Source organism: Canis lupus, chromosome 5 (assembly GCF_003254725.2).
Source record: "Canis lupus dingo isolate Sandy chromosome 5, ASM325472v2, whole genome shotgun sequence".
Classification (NCBI taxonomy): Eukaryota; Metazoa; Chordata; class Mammalia; order Carnivora; family Canidae; genus Canis; species Canis lupus.
This window is the reverse complement of record NC_064247.1, coordinates 73061561-73086872: the sequence shown is the minus strand read 5'-3', so window position 1 is coordinate 73086872 and position 25312 is coordinate 73061561. Positions and strand designations below refer to the sequence as shown.

General features: G+C 43.4%; 1 protein-coding gene across 8 annotated transcripts in view; it reads left to right on the top strand.

Moving 5' to 3' along the window:
• The window catches only part of WWOX (WW domain containing oxidoreductase), a 952589-nt gene that overhangs the window by 305107 nt on the left and 622170 nt on the right, over nucleotides 1–25312 (top strand). Inside the window, exons 9-10 of one of the 8 annotated variants that reach the window (XM_025426927.3) lie at nucleotides 15811–15930; nucleotides 18655–21128. The exons of the other annotated variants lie outside the window; for them this stretch is intronic. Of the exons in view, the coding sequence (XP_025282712.1) occupies nucleotides 15811–15891 (81 nt within the window). The 3' untranslated portion in view covers nucleotides 15892–15930; nucleotides 18655–21128. Of the gene's footprint in view, nucleotides 1–15810; nucleotides 15931–18654; nucleotides 21129–25312 lie in introns of those variants that run through there. 8 annotated transcript variants of the gene reach the window in all.

Genomic DNA, 25312 nt, shown 5'->3' with positions numbered 1-25312 from the left:
AGTGTTTTTCATTGCAATCATATTGAAATCTGCAGCCATATATTTTAGGACGGTCCTATCTATAGTATTCTCATTTGAGCCCCCCTTAGATTGTTTTCAGGATTACATGGGAGGGACAAGAGGGTAGAAGAAGCATTTTGCTAAGTGCCAGGCAATGGGCCAGGTGTGGTTTATAGGTCATTCCAATTACTTTACCTCCCACAGGACCCTTTGAATTATAGGCTATCATGCCCATTTTAGAGATGAGGAAGCAGAGGCCTTGCGTACCTTGCCTCAGTCATAGGGCCAGTAAGGGGCAGAGCTGAGCATCTGATGTGGGTGCCCTCCCCACTGCATCTCACTGCTTCCCCGAGATGTACCCTAGAGCATACCAAGGCTTCTGCAGGCTCCAGCCATAACCCCAGGGCTGAGTGTGGTTTCTGGGACCTGCACCATGGATGAAGCATGGCATTGCTGCCAGAGGAGCTGAGCTGCTCCTCTGTGGTTTGGGAACCTATGCTCGGGAATGAGACAGTGGCACATGGTAAGGATGGGTCCAGTCCTGACATTCCTGAAGGCTGTGGAGGCAGCTTGTGCTGTATCATCTTCTTAGTTGTTTACTGCTCAAGAGCCCACCTTGCTCTTCTTTCCTCCTCAAATATTAGTGCTTCAGGGGCACAGATTTCTCCAGCGCTTATGGAGAACAGACCAGAGGTTGTGCGGACTAACTATTGGGAAATTCCCTGCTCCTTGTGTAGAACATAGGTCTGAATAACTCGGATTTGCACTTTGCTAGAGGAAAAAAACTAGCACAGCATATGGCGGGCACGTCCAATGACCCGCTACGTCCTTGCCTTTGAAGAACTAGAGAGTAGATTTGACCCCTTTTAGAGTATGAAAGGCTGTGTATTCTGAATCGATCCAGGTGACCTTTGAGGGTTGGACCTATGAGGTGGAGGGGTCCTTGAGCAATGCAATATCCAATATTAAATGGGTGCTTTGAGTTTTTGGTCTGCTCTTTCATATTAGGAAATATCACTTGCATCACCCTGCAAGTTTGCAAAGTAATTTTCTTGGAGAATAATGCTGATTGCAGATATCACTGAGGATATGAATATTGCTAATCACATTTGTCAAATTCTAGGCACAGATGTAACTCATGCTGCGGCTCAAGTTTCGAGCTTCACTGGTGTGGTGTTGGTATTTGTCAGACCATCCAGTCATTAATCTGTTGCCCTCATGTGAGTTTGGTGCAACAACATAATGTGTGGAATTCCATGTTTGATATATATTTTAAAACCTGATTAAAATGGCACATGGGCATTTCACTATCCATGAAAACTGTACCTTTCACACACACTCGTAATAAATCCAAGAGCCCACCTAGCAAATTCTAGCTTCTCCTGGGTGTCCTATATTTAACATAGGCCCTCCTAGCATCTGAGTCATCATGTGCTGAACTCATATTGTCACTTATCCAAATGAGGAACTAATTAGGAAGGCCAGAAAGGGGGAAAATGTGGGAGTGTACCTGGAGAAGGTAGGGAATTCTGGGTTGAGAAACCCCATCCACACAAGCCAAATGTGTGGGTAGCTGGAACTCGAGATCTGATTTAATGAAAGAAGAAATAAAGACAAGCCAAACGGGGCCTTTTGCAAGGTTCCCCACTTGGGTACGTCTAACCCAGAGACCAGCAAGGCAGCCAGGAGCAGCGCAAAGCTGTTTTCAAAATCAGAGCCAATTGCCGCCCCCAAAACCCTTGCAGGTCATGCCTGAATACCTTCACTGTGCCCCATGTAAAAATACACTTGGAGGAGATTGGACATGCCCTATGAATTATACTTATTTATTATCATTGAGCCCTCCCTTTTTCCGTCATGCTTTAGAATTATGGGCTGGAGCAGTTCTTAATACTCTATTTATTTTAGGGGAGGAAAATGTTTTTCTTCAACCACAACATTCATGCAATACCAACGGCTGGCAGTTTCCCCAGCATTTAAGGAAATATTGTTGCAAGGCTTTTATGTTCTATACTTCAATCAGCCAGACCCAGCAGTATCCCAATAGAAGGACCCTCAACAGACCATTTTCAGCATTTTGCTACAATTAAACTCCTCTGGTTTTAGCCCTCAGGCAATTTAGTACCTTTTTACATATGCACATTATGAACTTTTGACCAGGGTCTAGCAGTCATATATTAGAGTGCTGCTCTTGAAAGCAGGCTTAACAAGTTCCTTTGAGTATTGCAGTTGGAGTCAGTCGTGGAAAAGGTAATTTAAGCAACTTGCAGCGAGGCCATTCAGAATCTCAGCGATGATCCTAAATATCTCTCTTGCTCGCTCTCTCTCTCTCTCCCTCTCTCGCTCTCCTTTTTTTTTTTTCCTTTCCTTGTTTCCTCTGGAAGCTGGTAGCAAGAGCTTTCAAAGTCTGTGATTGATCTTTTATTCAGTAGCTAACGAGGGCTGTGATTCTATTAGCGCGCTACAAGGCAAGAGAACAGTGATTTAATGAAGTGTCTAGTGAGCCGGCCATAGATTTATCCTGTTGTCGCTAATTTGCAGTGCCGTTGTGAGCATAAAGGAAACTGCACTCACACTGCTATTAAGCAGGTATTTCCTTAGTAAATTGTTGTAAGGTCAGGTACAGTTATCTCAGCAAAAGCAATGCCTTACCTCTTCAGTGTCTGCAGATGACAGCCGCCGTGCTGAGTGCCCACTGAAGTGGAACCGGGGAGATCAGAGGTCCGTCTCCAAGTCGCCCTTAGCGGAGGCAGGAGCAGATGAACTGCCAAGCAGGAGTAATAGAGTCATAATTGGTGATTAGAACTGGTAAGGTGCAATAACATCTTAATACAAACTGGCGTATGTTATAGTTACTGTCAGTTGCTGTAAACTCGTCCCGCTGCCTGGACTAGTTACGTTTCCCTTGATTAGCTCCGAGAAGCTGGGCGGCGGCGGGTGCGCCAGGCGTGCTCGCGGAGAGCATCCGAGCTGCGCCGCTTCCCGGGGTCCCGCCCCGTGGTCCCCGCTGTGTCTCCTGGGCACCCCCCACCCCCACCCCCTCAACCCTCGTCGGAGCACAACGGGGTAACCTTTCCCCACCACCCCGGGAGAACCGTGATTTCATAAGTGTCCTCTGATCGCCCCTCTTTGCAGGCGCAGTGACATTTATGCACCCTGGCTTTGAGGCGCGTTGAACTTTTGTTTTATTTGCCTTTGCCAAGGGGAGGTATTTGCTTCGTGTCAAATCCATATCCCACTGCAATTCTGCGTTCACAGCAACAGATTTGGTCTCGCCGTGCCAGAAGGAAAACATGAAAGAAAAGAATAAGCGGCACTGAGGAATCTTGCGTTTGAGGCTGGCCTGCTTTTTAGAATGCAGTGGGTATCTCAAGTGCAGTGCACATGAGTGGGGTGCCCTGGCAGGTATGGGGAGGCGGTGTCCATCCGTGGGAAAGCCTAATTGAGGAAATGCCTCTATGATGCTTGATGAAATGCCAGGCTGGCTAAAAAGGATAACCGTTGAAAAACAAGGTGTCTAACAGCAGATTTACACATGACTGGAGATTCCTCTCTGCTCTGCAGCGTAATTGTTCTTTAAATTCATAAAAGAAGAAGCTACCCAACATTGTCCAGACATACTGAGCAGCTGTCACTATTCATAAATATAGGTGACTGGTCATTTGTTTTGTTTTGAGTGGGGTAAGGCTTGGCAGGATGCCTAGGAGCCAACAATGAGAAGGGCTAAGGAGATAAAGGGCCAGGACACATTTTATTAACCTGGTACATAGTAGGTTCTCAGCAAATCTTGTTTGATTCTGCGGTTGTAGAATCTTGTTATGCAGTTCTCACCCTGACCCATAAAACTCGGCCAGTTCTCACGCTTATTTCGCCCCAGGGCGGCCATGTGTTAGGTTAGTTAAGGTTTATGCTCAAGTAAAGAGTTTAAAGGAGTGTTTTATAATGGGGCCCTGTTTGCAGACAGTCAACTGGATGATAAGAAAAGGTTGAGTGGAACTCCCTGATTTCCCACTGAGGACCTTTGGACCTCAGCACAGTTATGTCCTGTGTGTAATGGTGCTGGAGCTGCCATGCTCCCCGTCCCATAGAATTGAAATCTCAGCTGTTTGCTCGGAAGATCAGAACCTGTCGTGGAGTAGACGAAGCTGATCAGAGCACACCGGCGTCAGAGCACTGGTCAGGGCCTGGGAACGGCTCTCACCGCCCCGTCTGGGACAGAGGTGGCATAGGGAATCCTTATAGAATCTCTGCTTAGCTTCACTGGCGTATCCAGCACTAAATGGCATTGAAAGGAAGGAAGGAAAGAAGGAAGGGAGAGAGGAATGAGGGAAAGAGGAAAGCATAGTGCAATGTCCATGCCCATGATCTTACAGTCCGCACTGAGCACCATGACCAAGAGTGCATAGGAACAACAGTGCCAAGTGGCTAGAATTTATTGAGTGCCTACTCGATGCCCATATCTCATTTTAATTTTGATGGCCATGTCCATTTTCTAGATGATAAAGTTGTGTTTTAGAGGCCATGGCAGAAGCAAAAGCAAGATTCAAACCCAGATCTGTCTGCATTTCCCCCTCTCTTTGTAAATAGGGCAGTACTGCCCCATTTCACTATGCCCCCATCCCAATCTCCCTGGAGAGGCCTCATTTCCTAGAGGTCTGGCAAGGGCTACTCCCTCCCTTTCATTTCTGTACAGGTCCCCATTCAGGCCCTTTGTGGGACATAGGGACACTGTGCCCTCCATTCTGATTTGGGAACATGTTATTGGACCTTCAATAAGGAAACCAGGGAAAGGAGAAATAGAATTATAAAAATTCTCACTTCTAAAGTGGGTGAATAATCTGGGTTGGAAATCCTACTGTCCTAGACCTACAGACCACTCAGCCTATCCTGCCTTTTCCCTAAGTGGCCCTGAGGGAAAATTTGGTAAAGATTCATCTGTTTTAGCCAATGACCCACGCTCAATGGTTGGGACAATATCCCTGAATAATGTGCATTTTCACTAATAACTGTATGGACCTATAATCTCTTAATTTAGCATGCTTCTCAGGAATGTATTAATATTTTCTACTTGTACAACCTGTTTTGGTAATAAGTTCCCCCTTCTAAAAGCTCTTTGGTAAATAATATTCATCATCAGAGGGCGCCAGTAGTGTAATCAATTTATATTTTTAAAAGTATTCTGTGTTTCCTGTTTTTTTTTTTCTTTTCTTTTTGAGGAACTGGTCTTTAGGATCAGAGTTGCATTTATGGCCGTTATTTATTTTTTAAATGAAAGGGTCTAGTGCATTAGGCACCAAAGGTCACCTCTTGTATGATTCCATTTATATAAAATATCCAAACAGGCAAATCCAGAGACAGAATGCAGAAGGGTGGTTGTCAGGGTCGGGATGCAGGGACTTGACTGCTCCCGGGGTCCAGGGTTCCCTTCTGGGGTGATGAAAATGTTCTGAAGCTGGATAGAGGTGGTGGTTGCACAACGTTGTAAATGTACTGTCACTGAATTGTACACTTTAAAATGGTAAATGTTATCATACCTAAGTTTCACCTGAATAGAAAAAAATAGGGTAGCACATACGAAAGGCATCTTGTCACATGGGGCTAATTAAACTGTTTGTTTTTTTTTTTCTCCCCCTTTTCTTCTGTCTGCCCTGAACAGTCCCACCATTACAGCACCAGGCAGGAAGTGCTTGGGGTGTGTGCAACGCCCCGGTGCACAGATCTCAGGGAGGGAGCCCAGGTCCCTGCCCTGCGCGGGGTTATGCACGGGAGCCTCGGAACCATGTACTTACCTTATCATTTCTTGACCATGCTATTGATGAGTTATGTGTTTGCTTCTGTTATTAATAATGTATTCCTTGAAAAATCTATGTGCATTATAGTCTTTGATCTTGTCATGAAATTTCAAAGCCAAAGATTCCATTTTCTTCTTCTTCTTTTTTTTTTTTTTTAATTTTCAAAGCGGTAGCATGGAAATAATTTTAAAACTTGTAAAACTTCCCTTTCTAGTGGAGAACTTCCTGCCGCCCTCCATCCATGTTAATGAGGTATGTATGTATGCGCATGTGTGTGGTGTATTTACATAGACACATATATACACATACGTGACACAACATTTGCTTCAAGCTTACTGTATTCTAGAGGTGAGGAATATTTGAATACAAGACTTACGCATCGTGTAGATTAAAACAGAAATTAAAGACTTTAGACTAAGGCACCATCAAAAGCTCCCTTTTCATTGTTCTTTTATTGTTTATTGACTTCAAAAAGACTTTTTAGTTTAAACTGACTTTAATGTCTGTTGAATGCTCTTTTGTAAAGTGACTTTGAAAACTCGGGGATAATGTCTTCATTAAGTGGAGAAAAATCTTGGGGAAAAATATACTGTAACTTGGCTTTCATTAGAGTAGAAAGAGATAAAGCTTTGCTTAATTAATGTCTGTTTTCCCTCTGTTCAGAATTCTAAGGGAAAAGGGGACTAGTATTAGTGCTGATAAAAGCTTGGAACAGACATAGCACTGAAACTTTTTTCCATCCCTTCCCAGAATTTAGAAGAACATACTTAGTATAAACTCTGTGAGCCATATTGGGACGTTCCAGGTGCCCTGTCTTTCTGGATGTACAATGACTCCAGATCCAGTGACATTGGGCACCCCAGCTTTTTCCACTGTTGCCTTCATCTTCTCTTTGGGTTTGTTTCCAACACTTGTTTAGGACTTGACGATTTGGGAAGAGTTATCTATTCATGTCTTCTGTCCATTCTCCCCCACTCCCTTCTGAGCCACCCATCAGATCTGATTTCTTCAGAAAGTCTGTCCCAATTGTCCCAGCCTCTGGGTACCCATGGATTCCTTTTTGCACTGGATCTTTACTTTTCTGTGGCTTTCTACCTCTCACATGTTCTGCTTCTTTTCTCTGCAGAACAGATCTGCTCCTTAAGCTTAGAAATGCTCTTCTGGACTGCTGTTTTTTGGTCTTGTTTTGTTTTAACTCCATAGGGAGCTTAATGCTGGGCTCTCCAAACTCAGAGACTCCACCACTGCTGGCCGATCATAATGGCTGTCTTACTCTTTTTTTCTATATTAATAGCAAAAGAGAGAACTGTGCATGGGAGTACCACCCATCAGAGTTCAAACTCCATTTCAGGATCCATCCTTTTGTGTCCACATATCATATCCCACAGAATGCAGGTCCTAGAGGAGCCATCACAAGGTGCCTTCTTGGCTCCTATTAAAAGGGATGCCAGGCTGCTCTTCCATGTAGACATCAGTGACCCTCTTGCCTGACAGAGGATCTTAAAGTGGAAAAAACACAGGGAAAAAACAGACCTGGGTACAAATTCTGTGTCTCCTCTGTACTAGCTCACAGACCCAGGGCTGAGCCTGTCTGAGCCTCTATATTCACATCTATAAAGTGGGGATAACAGTGCTTACCTCCAGAGGTTGTGGATGAATCCAATGAGACAGAGCCCGGTGCAGTTATAATCCTTGTTGGTCTCAGCAGCAACCCGCAGCCACCCAATTCTGTATCATGGCAGATCTGCTCTGGTTTCTTCTGAGTAGCTAACACTTGCAAAGACTTCTCATTTAACAGGAGGTAAATGAGAAGTAAACAGGGGTACCTCCTGTTTACCCCTAACAACAATAAAAAAAAGAGGTCTATTTAAGAGAGTAACTTTCAATATTGTGATGTCTTACACCTAATAATCCGACGGCTTATGTGTCTTTATTGTGTCTCTCAGTAGATGGACCCGTGGGTAGATTGATTCTGTTTTAACACCTGTGCCATCCTGCTGGCCTTCCTTTTTTTCAAATCCTCAAGTACCACTGAGTCATGGGTTTCAGAGGCCGGTGTAAATACTAAGAGTTTTAAGTGGCATGGAGTCGCCGCGGGTTTGTTATGTAAACCCTTAGGGATATTTATACCCTCTACTGAGAAGGGTAATTGAGCCTCCAAACCACCCACCAAGATTTCTGCCTGTAAAATATTTAAGGACTGGTACTATAAAGCCATTTCCCTTATGCAATTTGTTTTCCATCTAGGAGCAGGAGAACAAGGGAAATATGGCTCAGAGTAACTTATAAAAGCCAAACTCTTAAGCCACTAAATGCATCTCCTCACAATAGCACCTGGAGGAGGGCTGAAGGCAAATACAAAGTGAACAGCAAAGGGACCAGGGTTCAGAAATTGAGAGGACAGAGTTCCACAATGCAGCACGATGATCGTGTCACAAATCACCCATTCAGTGTCAAGCTAGACATTCCCTGGAAGCCTATCATGGAGTGTGCAGAAGGGATTTTTGATAAAAGGGGCCTAGTTAAAAGATGCAAGAAACTGAACTTTAAAAAAGCTTAGCAGGCTGCCGGGACACCTCCGAGTACCTAGCACAGCGTCGGCTTGTGTGCTGTCTCACGCCTGGATTGCAGAAATGTCTGGAGGTGTGCTTTCCTGAGGAGACCATCCCCTTAGAGGAGTGTGCCGCAGCAGCCGGGGTGAGGTGGCACCGGGTGACAGTTAGAGATGCTCTAAAACAAGCCTGTGTGCGGAGCCTGGGATGAGAACCAAAGAGATGTGAGGGAAACACTCAGGGACTGGAGCAGATGGATATGCCTCAGACTGATGTATTATTAAGGGTAACACTAGCTGCTTACATGTATACAGTGGCTCAAACATGGTCAACTTTATTGATTTTATATAAGGTCCAAAGTGACTGTTTTGGATTAGCAGGCACTTCTCCCCCAGGTGCTGACTCAGGGACCCAAGCTCTTTCCCTCTTATGGTTCATCATCCTCCACACCCGGCTTCCAAGGCTGCATTGGTCATGTGCAGCAAGCTGGTGGAAGAGGCTGGAACGTGGCTGTCCCATGTGGGGGGTACTCCAAGGACAGGGCCTGGGAGTGGGGCATATCTGTGAAACGTAAGAGGCCAGGGCGTGTAGTCACGCTGTGTGCTCAGGAAGAAGAGGAAACGGGTTGGGTAAACAGACAGCAGATCTTTGCCCTGGCTGATTGTTTGATTTCTCAAACTTTGGCTTCTCAGTTCTTTTTTTTTTTTTTTTTCTCCTCCCCAAAGTTCTTCATGTGGATGACTCTGGAGATAGCCAGAGATAAATGGACCGTATGCTCCCTGCCCTCCACTGTCTTGGGCTCTTCGGGAAGCAAGAACCCATCCTTACTGTCCAGTGTGCCAACTGCCACTGTTGACTCCCACTGGGGAGATCGGCAAGGTGTCTTGCTCACCTCCACAGCCTCCCTAGCAACTGAGGGTGGCTGCGGGACAGTTGTGGCCAACAAGTCCAAGCAGAAATCAGCCCCAGCCTTCTTGGAAACTTTCTGCTCTTAGATGAAAAGGCAGAGCTGTGGGTGGTTTTTCTCCCCCTTTCTTGCCATGTGCAGTGTAGATTTGACACTGACAGGCACAGCCGCTTCCTTGTTGTCATGAAGCCACAAACAGGAGGGAGAGGTGACAGGAATGGCCTTTATCACATAGGACCACAGCCTGGAGTCAGCAGCTGTCTAACAGTCAGGCAAGTGTCTTCATCCAGGATCTGTTTCTCTCCGACTCCTGCCAATCAACCACTGATAAACATACCACTATGAGTAGGGGATACAGGTTTAAGAAAGATTCTGGGTAATCCTCAGGGGTGAGAATTCTTTGGGAATGCAAGTCATCCCTCGCCCCGTTTGTCTGCTTGAAGAGATGCCAAATACGCATTGTGTTCTGCTTCACGTGGGAAATACTCCAGTGCAGTGTTTCTAGAAAGTGACAAGTTTTAACACAGGAAGGCTTCCTTTGCCATTCCGATTTTTCTTAGCAGCGCAGTTCTGTTGTGGTGATGTTGGATATGATCTCAGGACTTTGCATCGGGTGTGAAGTCGCTGAAGTGATGTTTGAACTTCTTGGCTTTCTTATTATCATCACCCCCTTTCCTCTGTAACTTTGTACTGAGACACATATATGTTATGGTAATTGCCTAATGGTATTTAAAGATCTGTATGTGGGCCATATTGGTTAGAAGATGAAAATCTATAGGTGCTAGTACCTGAGCATCATTTGACCTGAACCAGGCTACAGTTTCTGTCACTCTTAAGTAAAAAAAATACTATTAGGAACAATATTACAATCACTACTACTGTGATTTTCCATGCCAAGGAATTGTGTAAACATCATCATGTGATAGATGTCTGACTTAGGAAATAAACTTTTAGAGCTCTGTAATACATCAGATCGCAGTATTCCCCCCACCCCACTCATGAAAACTATTTCAGATAACAGTTATCAGTTTTTGACTCTACACATACTTTATATACTATGGGTGTGCTTCTTCAGAAATATAATAGAATGTAGACTCTCTGCTTTATTCAGTAAATCCTGTCCTTTGATCATTCCAATTAGTTATTTTGATGCCAACCTGTACACCTGTTTTTCTTAGGCACCTATGTCTGCAGTGGTTAAAGGCTGATGAAAAATCAAAGTTGAAAGAGGGAAAAGTCACACTGTAAAATCAGCCACTGTGTATATTTCAAATTAAAGCCCCAACCATGTAGAAGCACCACTACAAAGGATTGGCTGCTGTTATGTTCCTATAGCTGGCTGCATCAACAATGGAATTACTAAGCAGGGCCAGAGGGCACGTGGTCAGCCTCATAGCTCATAAACCAAGGCCATTGTGTCTCCAGTACCGAACAGTTCAAAGCTCTCAGTTTAAAAATGGCCTTTGTCTATTTTTAAATAATGGAAAACTTTGGGGGCCTTGATAATTGTTTCATAAGGAAAAAACTTAGTTTAGACTGTGAATTTTTGTTAGTTGAAACTAAGTTATCTTGCTCTTCTGCAAAGTGCATGCAACTTGAAACATAGGCCATCAGGTTTTGCTAGATTGAAGACAGTCATACCATTTTGTTATCAGTATATTGGCTAAATGCATCCCAAATGAAAGTGGATTACTGGTCCACCTCCTTCCTGGCTAGCCTGTGGTTTAGCACAGGAGACAGCAAACTAGGGCCTTGGGCCAAATCTGTCCCGCTGCCTGGTTTTGTGTAACCTGTAAGCTGAGAGTTCTTTTTATATTTTTAAAAGGCTGAAAACTATTAAAAGAAAAAAAATTAATACTTCGTGATACATGAAAACTATATGAAATTTGAATTTGATTGTCCATAGATAACATTTTATCAGAAGACAGGCTTGCTTATCCACTTATGCATTGTCTGTGGCTGCCGTAACCTTATAAACAGATAACATGTGATCCACAAAGCTGAAAATATTTACTAACTGTCCCTTTCCAGACAAATTTGCCAACACCTAGTTTAAGTGATATATTTACTTGTGAGTAGTGGCAGTTAAGGAGAGATTTTGGTCCCTTCTCTCCCAATGAAATGAGGAAAGGTCGGACTGTGTTCCTGCTCTCAATGCTGATACAGATCTCAGGGCTACTTTTTGGAGTTCTTCTCTCACCCCTGACTTTCCCTACCCACCCCACTCTTTACTCCCAGGTCTCTGCAAGTTCAATGGCAACGTGTTAGCTAAGCACCATTGCAACCAACCAGCCGTTCTCCGCAGGCCACAGAGAGTCACCTCTAAGATCAGTGAGCCATCATCGTGTGGCATAGCTGACCAAGTCCTCATAACATGTGGGCTGCTGCTCCACTCTTCTGCAGTTGCAGGATAATTTAGGGATGATGAGGGGAAAGTGGTCTCTCTTTATCTGTTAATTCCTCAGAGGAAGTTCTGTTCAGAATGAATAGTCTTGAAATGTGTAATAAAGTTACCTATCAAGACCACTTTCACAGAGAGATTTAAATGTGATAATAAGAATAAAAGAAAATGAAGTGACATTGAGGGCGTCTTCTTTTATAACAGCTCTTGCTCGTGACTGTAAAGCACACTGTAAAATGACTTTTATACATTTATGGATCCAAATGGTTCTGCTGAAATTTTAAGTGTTAACATTGTTCAAACTTCCATTACTAACACCTCTCACATTGCTACAAACGGTTTCATATTTGACATTTTGATCATACTAACCTGGGACATTTTACACTGATGCTTTCATTTCATGCAATAGAAGGTTCTACTTATTTTGACTTCAGCTCCTTTCTATAGGGAGCCAATACGTTATGTTTGTACATCTTACCCTGATGCATGCTATAAACTGATGGGCACAGAAGATATTCTGGAGAACACTCAAGATGTTTTATTTGTCAGAATGGCATGGGGTAGGAAATAAGTATATATATATATATTTTTTTTCCATATATATTTTCAACCTGGTTCCTTAATTTTCAGATTTTCTTGTTTGCTTTCCTTAAAGCTAGTACTATGCAGACTGCAATCCATAACTGCACCTTATTTTTTAAATGATGGCCTTATTGAGATATAATTCACATACCAAACAATCACTCATTTAAAGTGTACAACCTAATGGCTTGTAGTATATGCACTGAGTTGCACAGCCATCAATGCGATCAATTTTAGGACATTTTTATTACCCCAAAAAGAAAGCCTGTACCTCCTAGCTGTCACCTCCCAATATCCTACTCCATCCTCCAGCCTTAGGCCACCACTAATCTAATCCCTGTCTCTGTAGATTTGCCTATCCTGGACATTTCATATAAATGGGGTCATGCAATACGTGGTTCTTGCTGACTGGGTTCTTTCACGTAGCATAATGTTTTGAAGATATGCCTTATTTTCCAGTGCTTTGCTTCTTATTTCTTTCTTATAAATGTAGCTTTTTTAACGGGAATACTTTGTATGCACAGAAATATTTAATCTGTGTAAGCATGCAGGATCTGTTGGATTTGTCTTTGTAGCCACTGGCAACTGGCAGTGCCTCACACATGCTAGGCATTCTACAAGTACTTGCCAGGTACGTGAATGTAGGGTTGATAAAGCTGATGCTTGGTGCTTGGGCTTTAAAGTCTCTCTCAGCATGGAGAGGTAGGCACATTGCAGAGAAAGGCAGGCTCATAGTAGGCTGTGGTGGGACTGTGCATGGAAAACACCCAGTGCCCAGCACCAGAAGCTTAGAGGTCAGGGGCTGCTTCCCCGTCTCATGCTCGCCTTTGTCTTCATCTTCTCCACCTTGCATGCCAAGCACAGGGGCATCGTCGTTCTGTGGATGGATTCCTCCATCACCCGGGTTGGCTGTGTCAGCTTCACCTTTCCTGAGACAGGAGCTTTTGTTGGATGTATAAATGTGGTGTTGTGAATACATTGCTTATTTCTTCCCAGAGTCTTGCAGAAGAGACTAAAGAGTCGTTTTGTTGTAAACGTGAGTCCTTTGTAAAGTTTCGGCCTGTTTTTACCAGACTGACTTCGGATAGGGATAACTTGAGCCGTGTTTTTCGTTTTGATGACATGAAAGTTCCTTTTCTGTCCACGAGCATCCTTTTCCAGCTTGCCGGGAAGGGCCCCTGGAAACCTGTCTCACGTGTTCTAATTGCTGCCATGTCCAGTGACATCGTGGCTGGGAGGGAGGGATTGGGGACTTGCTGGGCAGAATTGGACTGTTGGCTTTCATTTCATTTCATGACCTGTCCTCCATTATCACAGAGGATAGAAAGTCCGCTTAAGTTAGAGTTAGCTAATTGCTTCCTTAGTTGAAGGTCTAAATGAGTTTTAAAGTGAAATGCATATCTCCAAGTGCTAAGTAGCCAACACACAATAGGCGATTGAGATAGCAAAAGGACTAATTCAGAAGAGGTTGTTGTGTTCCTTTCTCTTCCTTCTCCCTCTCTCTTTCTCCCTCCTGGCTCCCCACTATTTCCCTGCTTCTGTCTCTCCTTTCCTTCCTTGTCTCCCTTCTTCCTTCACATCCTTCTTTTCTTCTCTTGTTTTCCTTTCACTTAACCATTATAAATACCACAGGGTTGTGTCTGTAGGCTTTTTCTGGTAATTAAATAAATTATTTATACATTTAACACAATCTTGAATTACCAGGTGATCATCTTAGGCTCTCAAAAGTATAAGAGCCCTTGAAAGCAATATCCAAGCATAGATATTCCATAGCACGTCTTACAATCTAAATATTGCTTTTAGTGTAATCGAAGCAGCAAGAGTAGTCACAAGCAGTTGATGGACTATTTTTCAAATTGATTTCAAAAATGTATTTAAGGGGATGATCTTCTAGTCTAGATTACCTATTGATTTTTAATATGAAAAGCTCATTATGTAAGCAGTAACTGCATATAAAAACCTAGCAAACCTTTGCATAAATCCTTTAATTGAATTTCCAGAGCCTGTGGTTCTACTTTTTTTTTTTAATTAAATCTATTTCTTTTTTTAAGTGTTACTGTGTAATTTGCATGCTGTGAAGAGGCCCTGTCCCAGATAAAGTGCCATTGATCCTTATTAAACCTCACCTCTGGGCTTGCTTAAAACTAACTGGAAAAATTAAAGTGTTCATGCCGCAGTGCACTTATAGCTTGTGTGATAGGATTATGGAAAAAATAATAAAACTAATTTCCAGGAGAGAATTTATAATGTGAGATTTTATTTTTTTCAATTTGATAATTAATAGTGAAATCATATCATATATATAAATCATATTTCAGCCTATAAACGGAAATGGCAATTAGTAAAGATAATATATACTTGATGTAAAACCATCATGTTACGTGCGGATAATCTTTTGGCACTTTAATTTTTTAATTGTAGAAGGAAAAGATTATGAATTCAAGTCCAACACATTAAATGGTGGGTTTCCTTTGAAAAATCTGATTCTTTTACTATGCACTATATTAGGAGATTTTTAATTTTAGTGTGGGGTAGTATAAAAGATACAGAGAAAGATATTCTGGTTATGTTTGTGCTAAAATGTATGTATTAGAATTACCAGGGGAAAGAAAAATATAAAGGCTGCAATAGGTTTTTCTATTTTTTAATACCTAACATTTGTTATTTTAAAAGCAATAAAATCCCCTAAAGAAATATTCATAATCAATAAGAACACAAAATATGGAATATATTAACTGAGTTATAAAAATGTTTGTAGTATAGCACAAAATGAAAAACACAGCAAGTTATGTACGGTTTAAAGTGTAATCAATTTTGAGGTTGTATACAAGGATATAAATGATAAACACAAGTAGTAGCATTTTTAGTAAAGGCTGTTACAAAATACTGTATTTATGGCCTATTCCATTCTTTTTATAGCTCATTAATGTAGAAAACAAACACAGTGTATCCATCTTCACAGACAGCTTAAAATTCCCTTAAATGATATTTTTAAATGGGAATACTGAGCTCATTTGATCTGTTTCTTCTTTAAGCACGTGTTAGTTTGAATAGGCGTATTTACTGGGGTTCCTTCTCAGACTCTAGAAGGAAAAAGCGCTGCCCTCCCTTCACAAAACAGGGTAGAGTGGAACATCTTTACAGATGGTTCAGGTGGTATCTCCCTCCTGTCATAGGGCTCCGTGCTCCCTCCCCTTGTCCCACTCCACCCCAAGAACAGCCTTCATACCTTTGGAAGCTGCATTAATTCTTCCAGGCCACAAGGGGGCTGTTGAGTTACTGGTTCGCTGCACCCCTGGCCAGAGAGAGTGTTAATGGTGGTTCCAAAGGTGCTCTGTTTCCTGTGGTACCTATGAATATGCATGTGTGTTCATGTGTGCTCAGCAACCTACCAGTTCAAACTAGACAGCTGGTTCTGGCAGTGAGGTGTGTTTCTTTCTCTCCTTCCCTTGGACAAGTCCTTTCTGAGTAAGGTGAATCTATAATGTAATGTCAGTAACTTATTTTCAGTATTTCATTTGGTTTAGATGTTTCCATCATGGCCTCTTCTTTTCCTTTCATTTTGTCATTCTGTAGAAGTTACTAGCCTGCTATGATCAATGGAGCATAAATTCCATGGCTGTAGGAGCCACAAACATGGGTATCCAGCCTTCCTGAAGCATAAGTAGGATTTAGCAATGCTCTGTTTCCAGTAAGGTAAGAGTATTTGAAAAAGAAAAGAAAAAACAAATCTTGGTAAGAAGGGCTAAGTATTTGAATTGTTTCTTTTCTCTCTGTTGGAACTGACATACGATTCAGCACTACACAGTTCCATCCATCCCACCATCACCATCACCATCCATTCATCCGTCCATGCATGCATCCATCCATCTACCCACCCACTATCCATCCATTTACTATCCATCCATCTATCATCCATCTACCGTACATCTACTATCCATACATCTACCATCTACCCATCCATCCATCCATTCATCCATCCATTCATCTTCTACCATCCATCCATCCATCCATCCATCCACCTATCCGATATATATTGAGTACCTGCTAATGGTCAGGCACTACTTAAGACATTAGGGATATGAATTTGAATTTGGATCAGTCATTGCCTTCAAGAATCTCATCTAGTGGGGAAGACAAAGGCATATGTGAATAAATTTAACAAAGAGAAACAGAGACCCACCTCAGCCTTGGGCTTACTCAGCCTTGGGCTATAACATTCATTATAATGTTGAAAGCTTTTTTTACTTATATCTCTAATTTATTTGGACTTTATGTAACTAACATTACTGTAGAGAAACACTGCTTTGTGGTATGACAGTATAAAAGAAGATACTTTACCTAGTAAAAATGGAGGTGGCATGTCCTTTTCCCTAGAATTGATTGACATTGGTCTGGTTGCCTCCTGAGAATTGGGTGGCCGTTGTCATAGGAAGGGTTGACACAGAGGACCATCTGTAGAATGTGGGCAGTCATCAGCAAGTTGAGTACAGGGGCCAGTGTACCTAAAAAAGTGGTGTAAGTATCTGGCCTGAGAGCCTGGACAGTGGCCACAGGCAGGATTCAGAGTTCCACACCAGGAACGAAAGTCAGGCTGAGTTAGGAAAAGCCCAACCAGCACAAATAAGAGGCCTCTAATGATGTGGACCCAACAGTGCCCCTAATCACTGCCCCTTCCTGAAGACAGTACAGCCAATGACAAAGCAAATGAGGCATCTAAGAGACCTGAGAGGATAAAAGTGATGGTTCTCTTGGCCTCAGAGCCCAGAAGCAGGATTGCTTAATCTCATCCAAGAAGCCGTATTTTTTTCTGAGGCAACTGATGGATTACAGGATTGAGCTGCATCATATTAGGGTATCAGAATAGTCAATCTTCTGGAGTTTCTTTGTCCAATATGATAGCCCCTAGCCCCACCTGGCAATTTAAATGAAAATTGATTAATTGGTATAAAAATTCAGTTGCTCAGCCACAGCTAGCCATATTTCAGATGCTCAGTAGCCACACGTGGTCAGTGGTGGCCATATTTGGTAGTACCGACATGGAGTACTTTTCTGTCACAGGAGAGCCCTCTATTGGGTAGTGCTGCTCTAAAGCAGAAGTCTCCAAAGTGTGAAGAATGACCCATTACGGTTCCAAAGAAAAATATTACAACGTCTGTTTATCCATTAAATTCCTCCCCGTGTTATTAAATGTCTCCATGCATTTACCAGGTGGTGGGTACTACTGTTTTAAGGGGTCTGTGCATACTCACATATATTCACATATATCATCCTTTCTCATCTCCTATGGAGTAGGATGAGTACTCTCATCCGTATTTTACAGATGAGGACACAGGCACACTGAGCAACAAGGTGGCAAAACTTAGATTCCAACTCAGGCGGTCCAGCTCCTGGTCCTTCCTCTTAACTGCCTCATGATATAGGCTCTCAATTAAGGAGATTAATCTTTAAGAAAATTGTAGAGACATGTTGACGTGGGTGCCCTCCCCAGCCTTCCAATAGTGAGGAGCCGAATGCAAAGCATCCCGAAGTAAGGCTGGGTGTTTTCCTAGGCATGAGGTCATAGCAGAGCCTCTGCTCCTCCTGGGCTTTCAGCATTGGAAAATGCATCATGGTTTCCCCATGTGAGCTCAGTTAAATGGATTGAGACATTAGATTATCTGGTTTGAGCTAAAGCATCCGTCGCAAAATGAGCAAAAGCCTTAAAAAGATTTCTGCAAAGAGACCCATGTTTGAAGACAATATTTATAATGCAAATATAAGCAAGCAGTAAAAAAAAGTAAAAAATAAATAAATAAAAAGGTGTCACTGGTAGTTCAGCTCCTCCTAATATGAGCCCTTCATCTGTTACTAGGCAAACACAATGGAGATTTGATCAGATCTTAGAAGAAATCAATGAAATATCCAAAAATCTAAATTAGCACAAAGAGTTGTACAATTGCACGCACTATTTTTATTTTTAATGATGAAGGTAATTCTCGACGTGGATTATGCCTGGTGATTGTAGCTAATTAGAAGAATACAAGTTTATAATGTATAAATAAACACCACAGACATATACTGAAGTATCTGTCTTGAGTTTTTCCTACTGGTAAAGGTGCACAATTAAAACAGTCGGGAATCTTTAAGGTTTTAAGCAGACTGTGTGCTCTCTGCCTGTCTCGGTTTTCACTGTTCATTTGGGTCCTGCTGTTTATCTTCTGCCCACTGGAAGAACACCCTTTTAATAGAGTTGAAAATCATGAAATGAAGGTATTTTGTAAGAGGGAAAAAAGTCATTGATTGAAACAAAGAGTCATGGCTTAGAGACTGAACTTTTGATGAGAACTTTGCTGGTTGTGCCTTTGTTTATCATTAACTGTGGGAGAGCTCTCCCCACTTTCCACTCCTTAATTTGAAGGTATCCAAACTTTTTTTCAGATACATTCTGATGCTGGTACATAATTGCACTGAGCCTACTTGACAGAAGTCTGGAAAATTGCAAAGATAGAAGTTTTCCTTGCATTCTGGAAATATTACCCAGAACTTTTCCAAGCATGCCAAATCTTTTGCTCAGGGCAGGGGAAGCGTACATGTATGTGTGTTTGTGTGTGTGAGAGAGACAGAGAAAGAGGGGGAGAAAGAAAGTGTGTGTGTGTGGGGGGGAGGTGAAGGTGATAGGAGAGCTGTGTTTGTAAAAACCATGCAGAAATAATGTGTATCTATGAACCTTTCTTATTCATCTTTCTGGTGCTAGCACTTTAAAATAAAATCTATAATTTCTGAGCCAAAAGGAAACCCTTGCTTGCCTCAAGATTTCTTAACTCCCTCTGTATCCATGGTTGATACTGACCTACCAACATGTACATGTCTGTTCTCATATGCCTTTTTGAGAGCTTTAAAAACAAATCCATGTCTCAAGAATAATAACTTAGAACCTGCTTGTTACTGCGATACCCACTCTGAGAAGTAGGTGGATAGGACACGTCTGTTTGGATGGTATGGTGGAACAGATGGCACCGTATTTTTTTACATCATAATTCTGCAATCCCTGTTAGTGAAGCAGAGGTGAAAGAGGTCACTTGGTTTTTCCAGTGTCGAATAGCTCCACAATTCTTCTTTTTTTAATTAACCAGTATTTACCAAATGCTTATTAGGTCCTGTGCTAAGTATTTTACGTGTGATTTCTCATCTCCTGACCACTCTTTGGTGTGGCTACTATTATTACCTGGACTTCTAACGGCGAAGAAACTGAGGCTCAGAGAGGTTAAGTAATTAGCTCAGTGTCACACAGCTGGTGACAAAGTGCCTCTTAGCACCAAGACTATTTTCCAGGATCATGCTGTGTGAGAGTCGATGGTCTGACGAAGAGCATGTGTTTGGTTTTTCGAAGAGGGACCCAGTCTTACTCTTCTGTTTTGTTGTGCTCAGCAAGAGTGTCAGGCCCAAGGAGGTACATGGCACCCTCTGTGAAGAGAAAGGCATGAAGAAGCTAGGGGCACCCATACATGTTCCTGGAAGTGGTTTGGAGGTGAGCACCCAGTCTGTGGGAGCTAGAGCTATGCACATCAGGGGGACCACTTTAGGAAAAGGTAAAACATTTGGTAGGGAATTTGGGGAGGAGCCCGCAAATGTGAGGGGCACTGAAGCTTACTCTGGGTTAACATCAAGGTTGTGCCAAGGCCAAAATTACATAAAACCAAGATGGAAGTGCCTCTGTGGATGTTGGTGAGTGTCTCATTCTTCCCTTTTATTCTGCCGCTTCCAGACACTCAAGTGTGAAAGCCGCTCTCACGTGCGTGATTTGGTGTTGGTGTCATATGAAAGATGCGCCGTGTATCAGCGTGTCCCCTTCTCTGGGAGAGACCAGCCAGCCCCCAGGAAGTGCGCCTTGGCTTTCAGGGGGACGTTCTCCATCTGTAGAGCATTCTCTGGCATGGGAGACTTTGAAAATGCTTTCCTTTTTACCTGCATCTGGGTAGATATTTTTTTCTTTCCAGTAGTTTCTTAATGGTCTTTAGTGAAGGAAGTAAGTGGCGCTGATCAGTGAAGGCGGACAGTAAGATTTATAATGTATTTGTGCTAGCTGATTGCCAACAGAACCGGCCTTTCCCAGCGGTGCTGTACGCAGACTTGGAAAATCAATAGGGATTAACCTCTGACCTTCTTCACATACTTATACTGTGGGCTGCATCGCTTACCAATATTTCATCTGTTTCACTTAGCCGCCGTTAGTTACTCAATAATGTGTGGCCGGTCTCACAAGATAACTAATTAATTTTTTAAAATGCAGCATCACTTGTAACTGTGATAAAATATCACACCTTTGGAAATCAAGGCCCTTTTGGTTTATTTATTAAACTCACATTAATTAGTCTTAATTAAACAACAACAACAAGAAAAAAAAATGGGGAAGGGAGGGAGTGCAAACTCTACGGTTTGTGTGGCTCACAAAAACTCCCTTGTGGTTCCCAGCGGGGGGACCTCTGCGGCTCTAACAGAGCAGGTGTGCCCTGGTGTCTCAGTTGGAACGTGGGCCTTTTTCAGGAAAATTGCTACTCTTACCTTTTAGATATGTGTGTGTGTGTATGTGTGTGTGTGTATATATGTGTGTGTGTGTGTGTGTGTGTATGTATGTATTTTTCTGTGAAAGGAATATCTGTAGATAAATAAATAAGTATGCCACTGTTCAATGAAATGAACCTAATGTATGATTTTTATAAGGAATCAGAATTAACTTTCATGAATTCTGTCTGCAAATGTATGCAAAAGTTTGTGTAAACATATCTTTTTATGAGCTGCCCTCAATTATGATTACATATGTTGAAAAAGGAGTAAATTTGTAGTAATACACTTTTTTACCTTTGCCTTTAAGCTTTGACATATAATAAAATGCTCTGCATCTGTCTTAAAAATTGAAATTGTTGTAGATTTCCTTCATCCAAGACTCTTTTGTTCACAGATTTCTTTCTTTCTTTTTTTTTTTTGCAAGTATACCTATTCCCTAGAGTTTACTTACAGTTTGCTATTGATCCTGCAGCTGGTATTTGAATTGGTCGATGTACTCTGTAACTTGTTTAAGATACCCTACCTGAGCTATTAGTTTAAATAATGTATTCATAAATTGATTAATCATTACAGTAAGACTTATTAGCTGCATTTATATCTGCGTGTTATCCACAATTGACTTGTACTCTAATAATCACGCATACTTAAGCAGAAGTTGGGTTTTACACCACAATTTCATAATTATCAAGGTGGAAAACAATAGTATTTGTGTGTAGAAGTGGAGGCAGGGCTTTAAAGGTTGGGCTCGCTCAGCAGGTTGCTACTTTTACCTTCCTTAGGTAAAATAGATAGTTTTTCCCCAAAAAATGACATCTAGGAAGAGGACCAAATTCTGTCAGCCTCGGAGAAACGATGGAGTTTGCCGAAGCTGTCCTGGTGTCACGGTTCTGGAAGATGGATGGGGGCGGAGGGAGGAGAATCTGAAGGGGTGACCCACTGCCTCCAGTGTTCTGAGAGCCGCCTCCTGGGGGTCGTCTTGCCGCTGGCCTTTCAGGGTGTCCGCTTGCACCGCTCGTGCCCCTGTGCTCTGCTCTGCCCCCTGGGGAGGCTGACAGACGTGCAAGGGGGCCTGAGTGGGGTCACCTGGGACCCCAGGGTGCCCCCCAGAGTAAGCTGGGGCGATGGTGGGAGGACCCCATGCGGGCGCCCAAGCAGAAAGGAAACAAGTCAGCTGAACACAGGCCCAGGGCTACACGCACTTTTTAAAAAAGGAATTGTATTGTTCAGAGCACTTGTAGGCTCGGAGCAAACTTGAGCAGCCCGTGCAGAGTTCCCGTCCCCCGTGTCCCCCCACGAAAGCCTCTCCGAGCTGCCCGCTGTAACCAGACTGCATTTTCTGTTAAGAACAGCCTCGTGGGGAGTGGATGGGAAAGGGCGGCTTTGCATGGGGCCTGCCCACCTGGGCCATGCCTGACTCCTGGGGTAGCCCAGGCCCGGGTGTCTCTTTGGGGCTGGGATTCTGTTAGACGCTCTCCACTTCACCCTGCCTGGAAGCCGAAGCCCCTTTCTTCCTCCCATTTGGTTGGAGAGTCATTTTGCCTCACCGCATGATTTTTCTACTTCATAAATCCCCCTTCCAAGCGTTATTCAACAACCTGCTAAATTAATATATACAGTGTTCTTTCGGTAATGGTGAGGGGGGCCTGTCTTGCGGCGTGCATTTGTTCAGCTGTGTTGAAAGAGCGCTGCCCAGTGCGTGAAGGACATCTGCTCACAAGCGAGCAATTGTGCTTCTGATGTGGGGCAGCACCTCCGCCTGGAAGCCGGCTCCAGATGAAAGAACAGATTGCCACGGAGCCGCTTTTCCGAGGCCCCCTCTCCCCAGCATGGGGCTTCATACATTATTGAGAGCAAACCTACTTTCCACCGCCACTCCTCACTGCACTTATTTTGCCAACCTTATTCAGAATGTCAGCATGGATCACTTTTCTACAAAGGCAGAACGGGCCAGCCAGGAAGCTTCAGCAGATAAATTATTTACAGTGTTTAATTATCATCATACAGATTTATTAAACTTCTTGGTTACCTAGGAGCCCGTGTAGCCCGCTGTAAACAGCTTGCTAAACTTTGAACAAGAGACGCTTTACTGGAAAACAAGATCCCTTTGTGAATGCTGCTACCACATACCTCACGTCTGGGTGGGGGCGAGGGGGCATGTGATGGTGTGCCAGCAGGCCGTGAACAACCGGCTCTCGGGAGGGCCGCAGCCGCTGTGTTTCAGCGCTTGCTGATTACCGCGGTGTAAATACGCCAGGGCCAGCAACAAGCTAGACAACACGGGGGTGCATACTCCCATGTCAGCGGTATATACTATTTCTAGGTACTTTCACTCTGCAGACCCAATAGGCACAACCTCAAGAGCATAGCTAAATAGCCAAGTACACTGTAATTACTCAGAAGTAGTGAGTTTTGAGTATTTCTTGCCTGTGTGTGTGTGTGTGTTTTAAAATATAGCTTATTTAATCGTGAGTTTCTGTAATTTAATGTTTAACAGTGGGTGTGTCCAACAGCCAGTTCATAAAATTCCTGGAGATTTAGCAGTTGGCTCTCTGGAGTCGGTTAGATCCGGCTGCAGCGCAGCACCGTGTGTTTGACTGACTGCCAGCTTTAAATTGCATCCTGGGTTCGGATGGAGTTCATGATCTATTCCTAATTCAGGCGCATTCCTAACAGGGCATCCCCGCACCATTTTCTGCTGGGGTGTGACGAGCCGTTGGCATGCTGCTAAGTGTCCTCGACAGCAAGCAGACACATGTACCCTGACTGGTACATCCCAGACGATTCTGTTGTACTGATATTAAGGACAACAGTATTTTGCCAGAAGCTATAACGAGATGATTCTGTAACAACAGCATGGTGACACCAGACTATGTTTTGCAATTTTCTTTAATATTTATGCTGGATAAATAATTTATCTCTTTTTTTTCCAGGTTGTGGGTTTTTTTTTTTTTTTTTCATCCCGAACATGTTGATATAGACAGGTGCTAGGTTTCCCTGAATGACTAAAGCAAGGATGTGGTTATTTCCCCCCCTGAAAAACAGAGGCGTCAGCAGAGCTGAGCCTCTGGGAATTGTTTGCACAACTCCGCATCCCATCTACTAATCCGAACTAATGAGATCTATTAAGGACCTGCCCACACGTTTGAAGGGAGTCACTTATTAATGTGACATCTTTGCATGGCATTATAACATCAGGACCACCATTCACTCAGGTTTTGGAAAACTCAAAGTCATGGCTAGCCTGTTCTCTCACTGAGGCTTCCTGCAGAAGCTCCTGGTAAGACTGGGCACCTTCTCAGCCTCGGCACTGTTGACATCCAGTGCCAGGTCATTCTTTGTTGTGGGGTTCTGTTCTGTGCGTGATTTGGATGTTTAGCAGTATCCCAGGCCTCTATTCATCAGATTCTAGGAGCAAGCCCTCTGTACAAGGAGGGATAATCAAAAATGTCTCCAGATATTGCCAAATTGCCTCTGAGGAGAGGGGTGCAAAACACACATTCTAGAGCCACTGTTCTTAAGTATTTAGAATGTACAGGAAAGGAAAAATAGAGATTGTCTCATTACATTTAACCCTCTCTCCCTCTGGTTTCCAAGAACCTCTAGCCCCTAAAACAACTAGAATTGGGAATAAAATAGCTTTGTATCACCCAATCAACTTCTGTGCAGGGGTACTAGGTTGGAGGGAGAAAAGCTAGTGACCCAGGCATCACTAGCCCACGTCCCTCAGGCTCCAGCAGAAGTACGGACATTATCAGAAAAGGGCCCTGCAGGGTGGGTGGACCTGGGCCTTTTCCTTCCCAGACTGCTGCTTGCTATGGTCACAGACTGGTGTCTGAGCCCTGGAGTACGCAACTCTCTCTCTGCGGCCTGGGGAGTGGGCCTCATGCAGCTCCCCACCGCCTTTGGCTGAGGATGGAGAGGATATGGGAAACGAGTCTTTTCAGAGAATACTCCTTATCCTGATATCCTGATATCTCAGCAGTTCATGCAGAATGAGTTTCGGGATTGCTTTGTGGATCCTCCAAGCTCTCTCCCAGGAGTGTAGCAAGTTTTGGGAGCCGGATTCTGGTGGCACCATTCATATCCTACTCTAGCTGAAAGCTGGTCCCGGAATCACACCATGTTTAACCTACACAGTGGGGAACCCAAGCCCTTTTTCCACCCCAAGAGGGCTGACATTGAGCTTTTCCTGGGTTTTCCTCTGCAGACATAGGGCTTTCAGGTTTTCCAGCTGGGTGTGCTAGGATGATGTCTGAACATGACGGGATCCATTCCTCACCACCCTGCCTTGCACCTGGGTTCTCGGGTAGCTGATCCGAGAGCCTCTGGAGCTGCTGCGGGGGAGGCGTGAGAATTCTGTACTCCTCTGACATCATCTGATACAGTGAGTGTGGTGCAATAGGGCAAGCCATGAGTCAAGGAAACGCTGGAATGTTCTCTGTGGGCACTTGGGACAGGGGTGACCCTGGAGTGATTGATTTCATCTTTTTGAGTGTTCGTTTCCTTACCTGTTAAATGGACATAACGATGT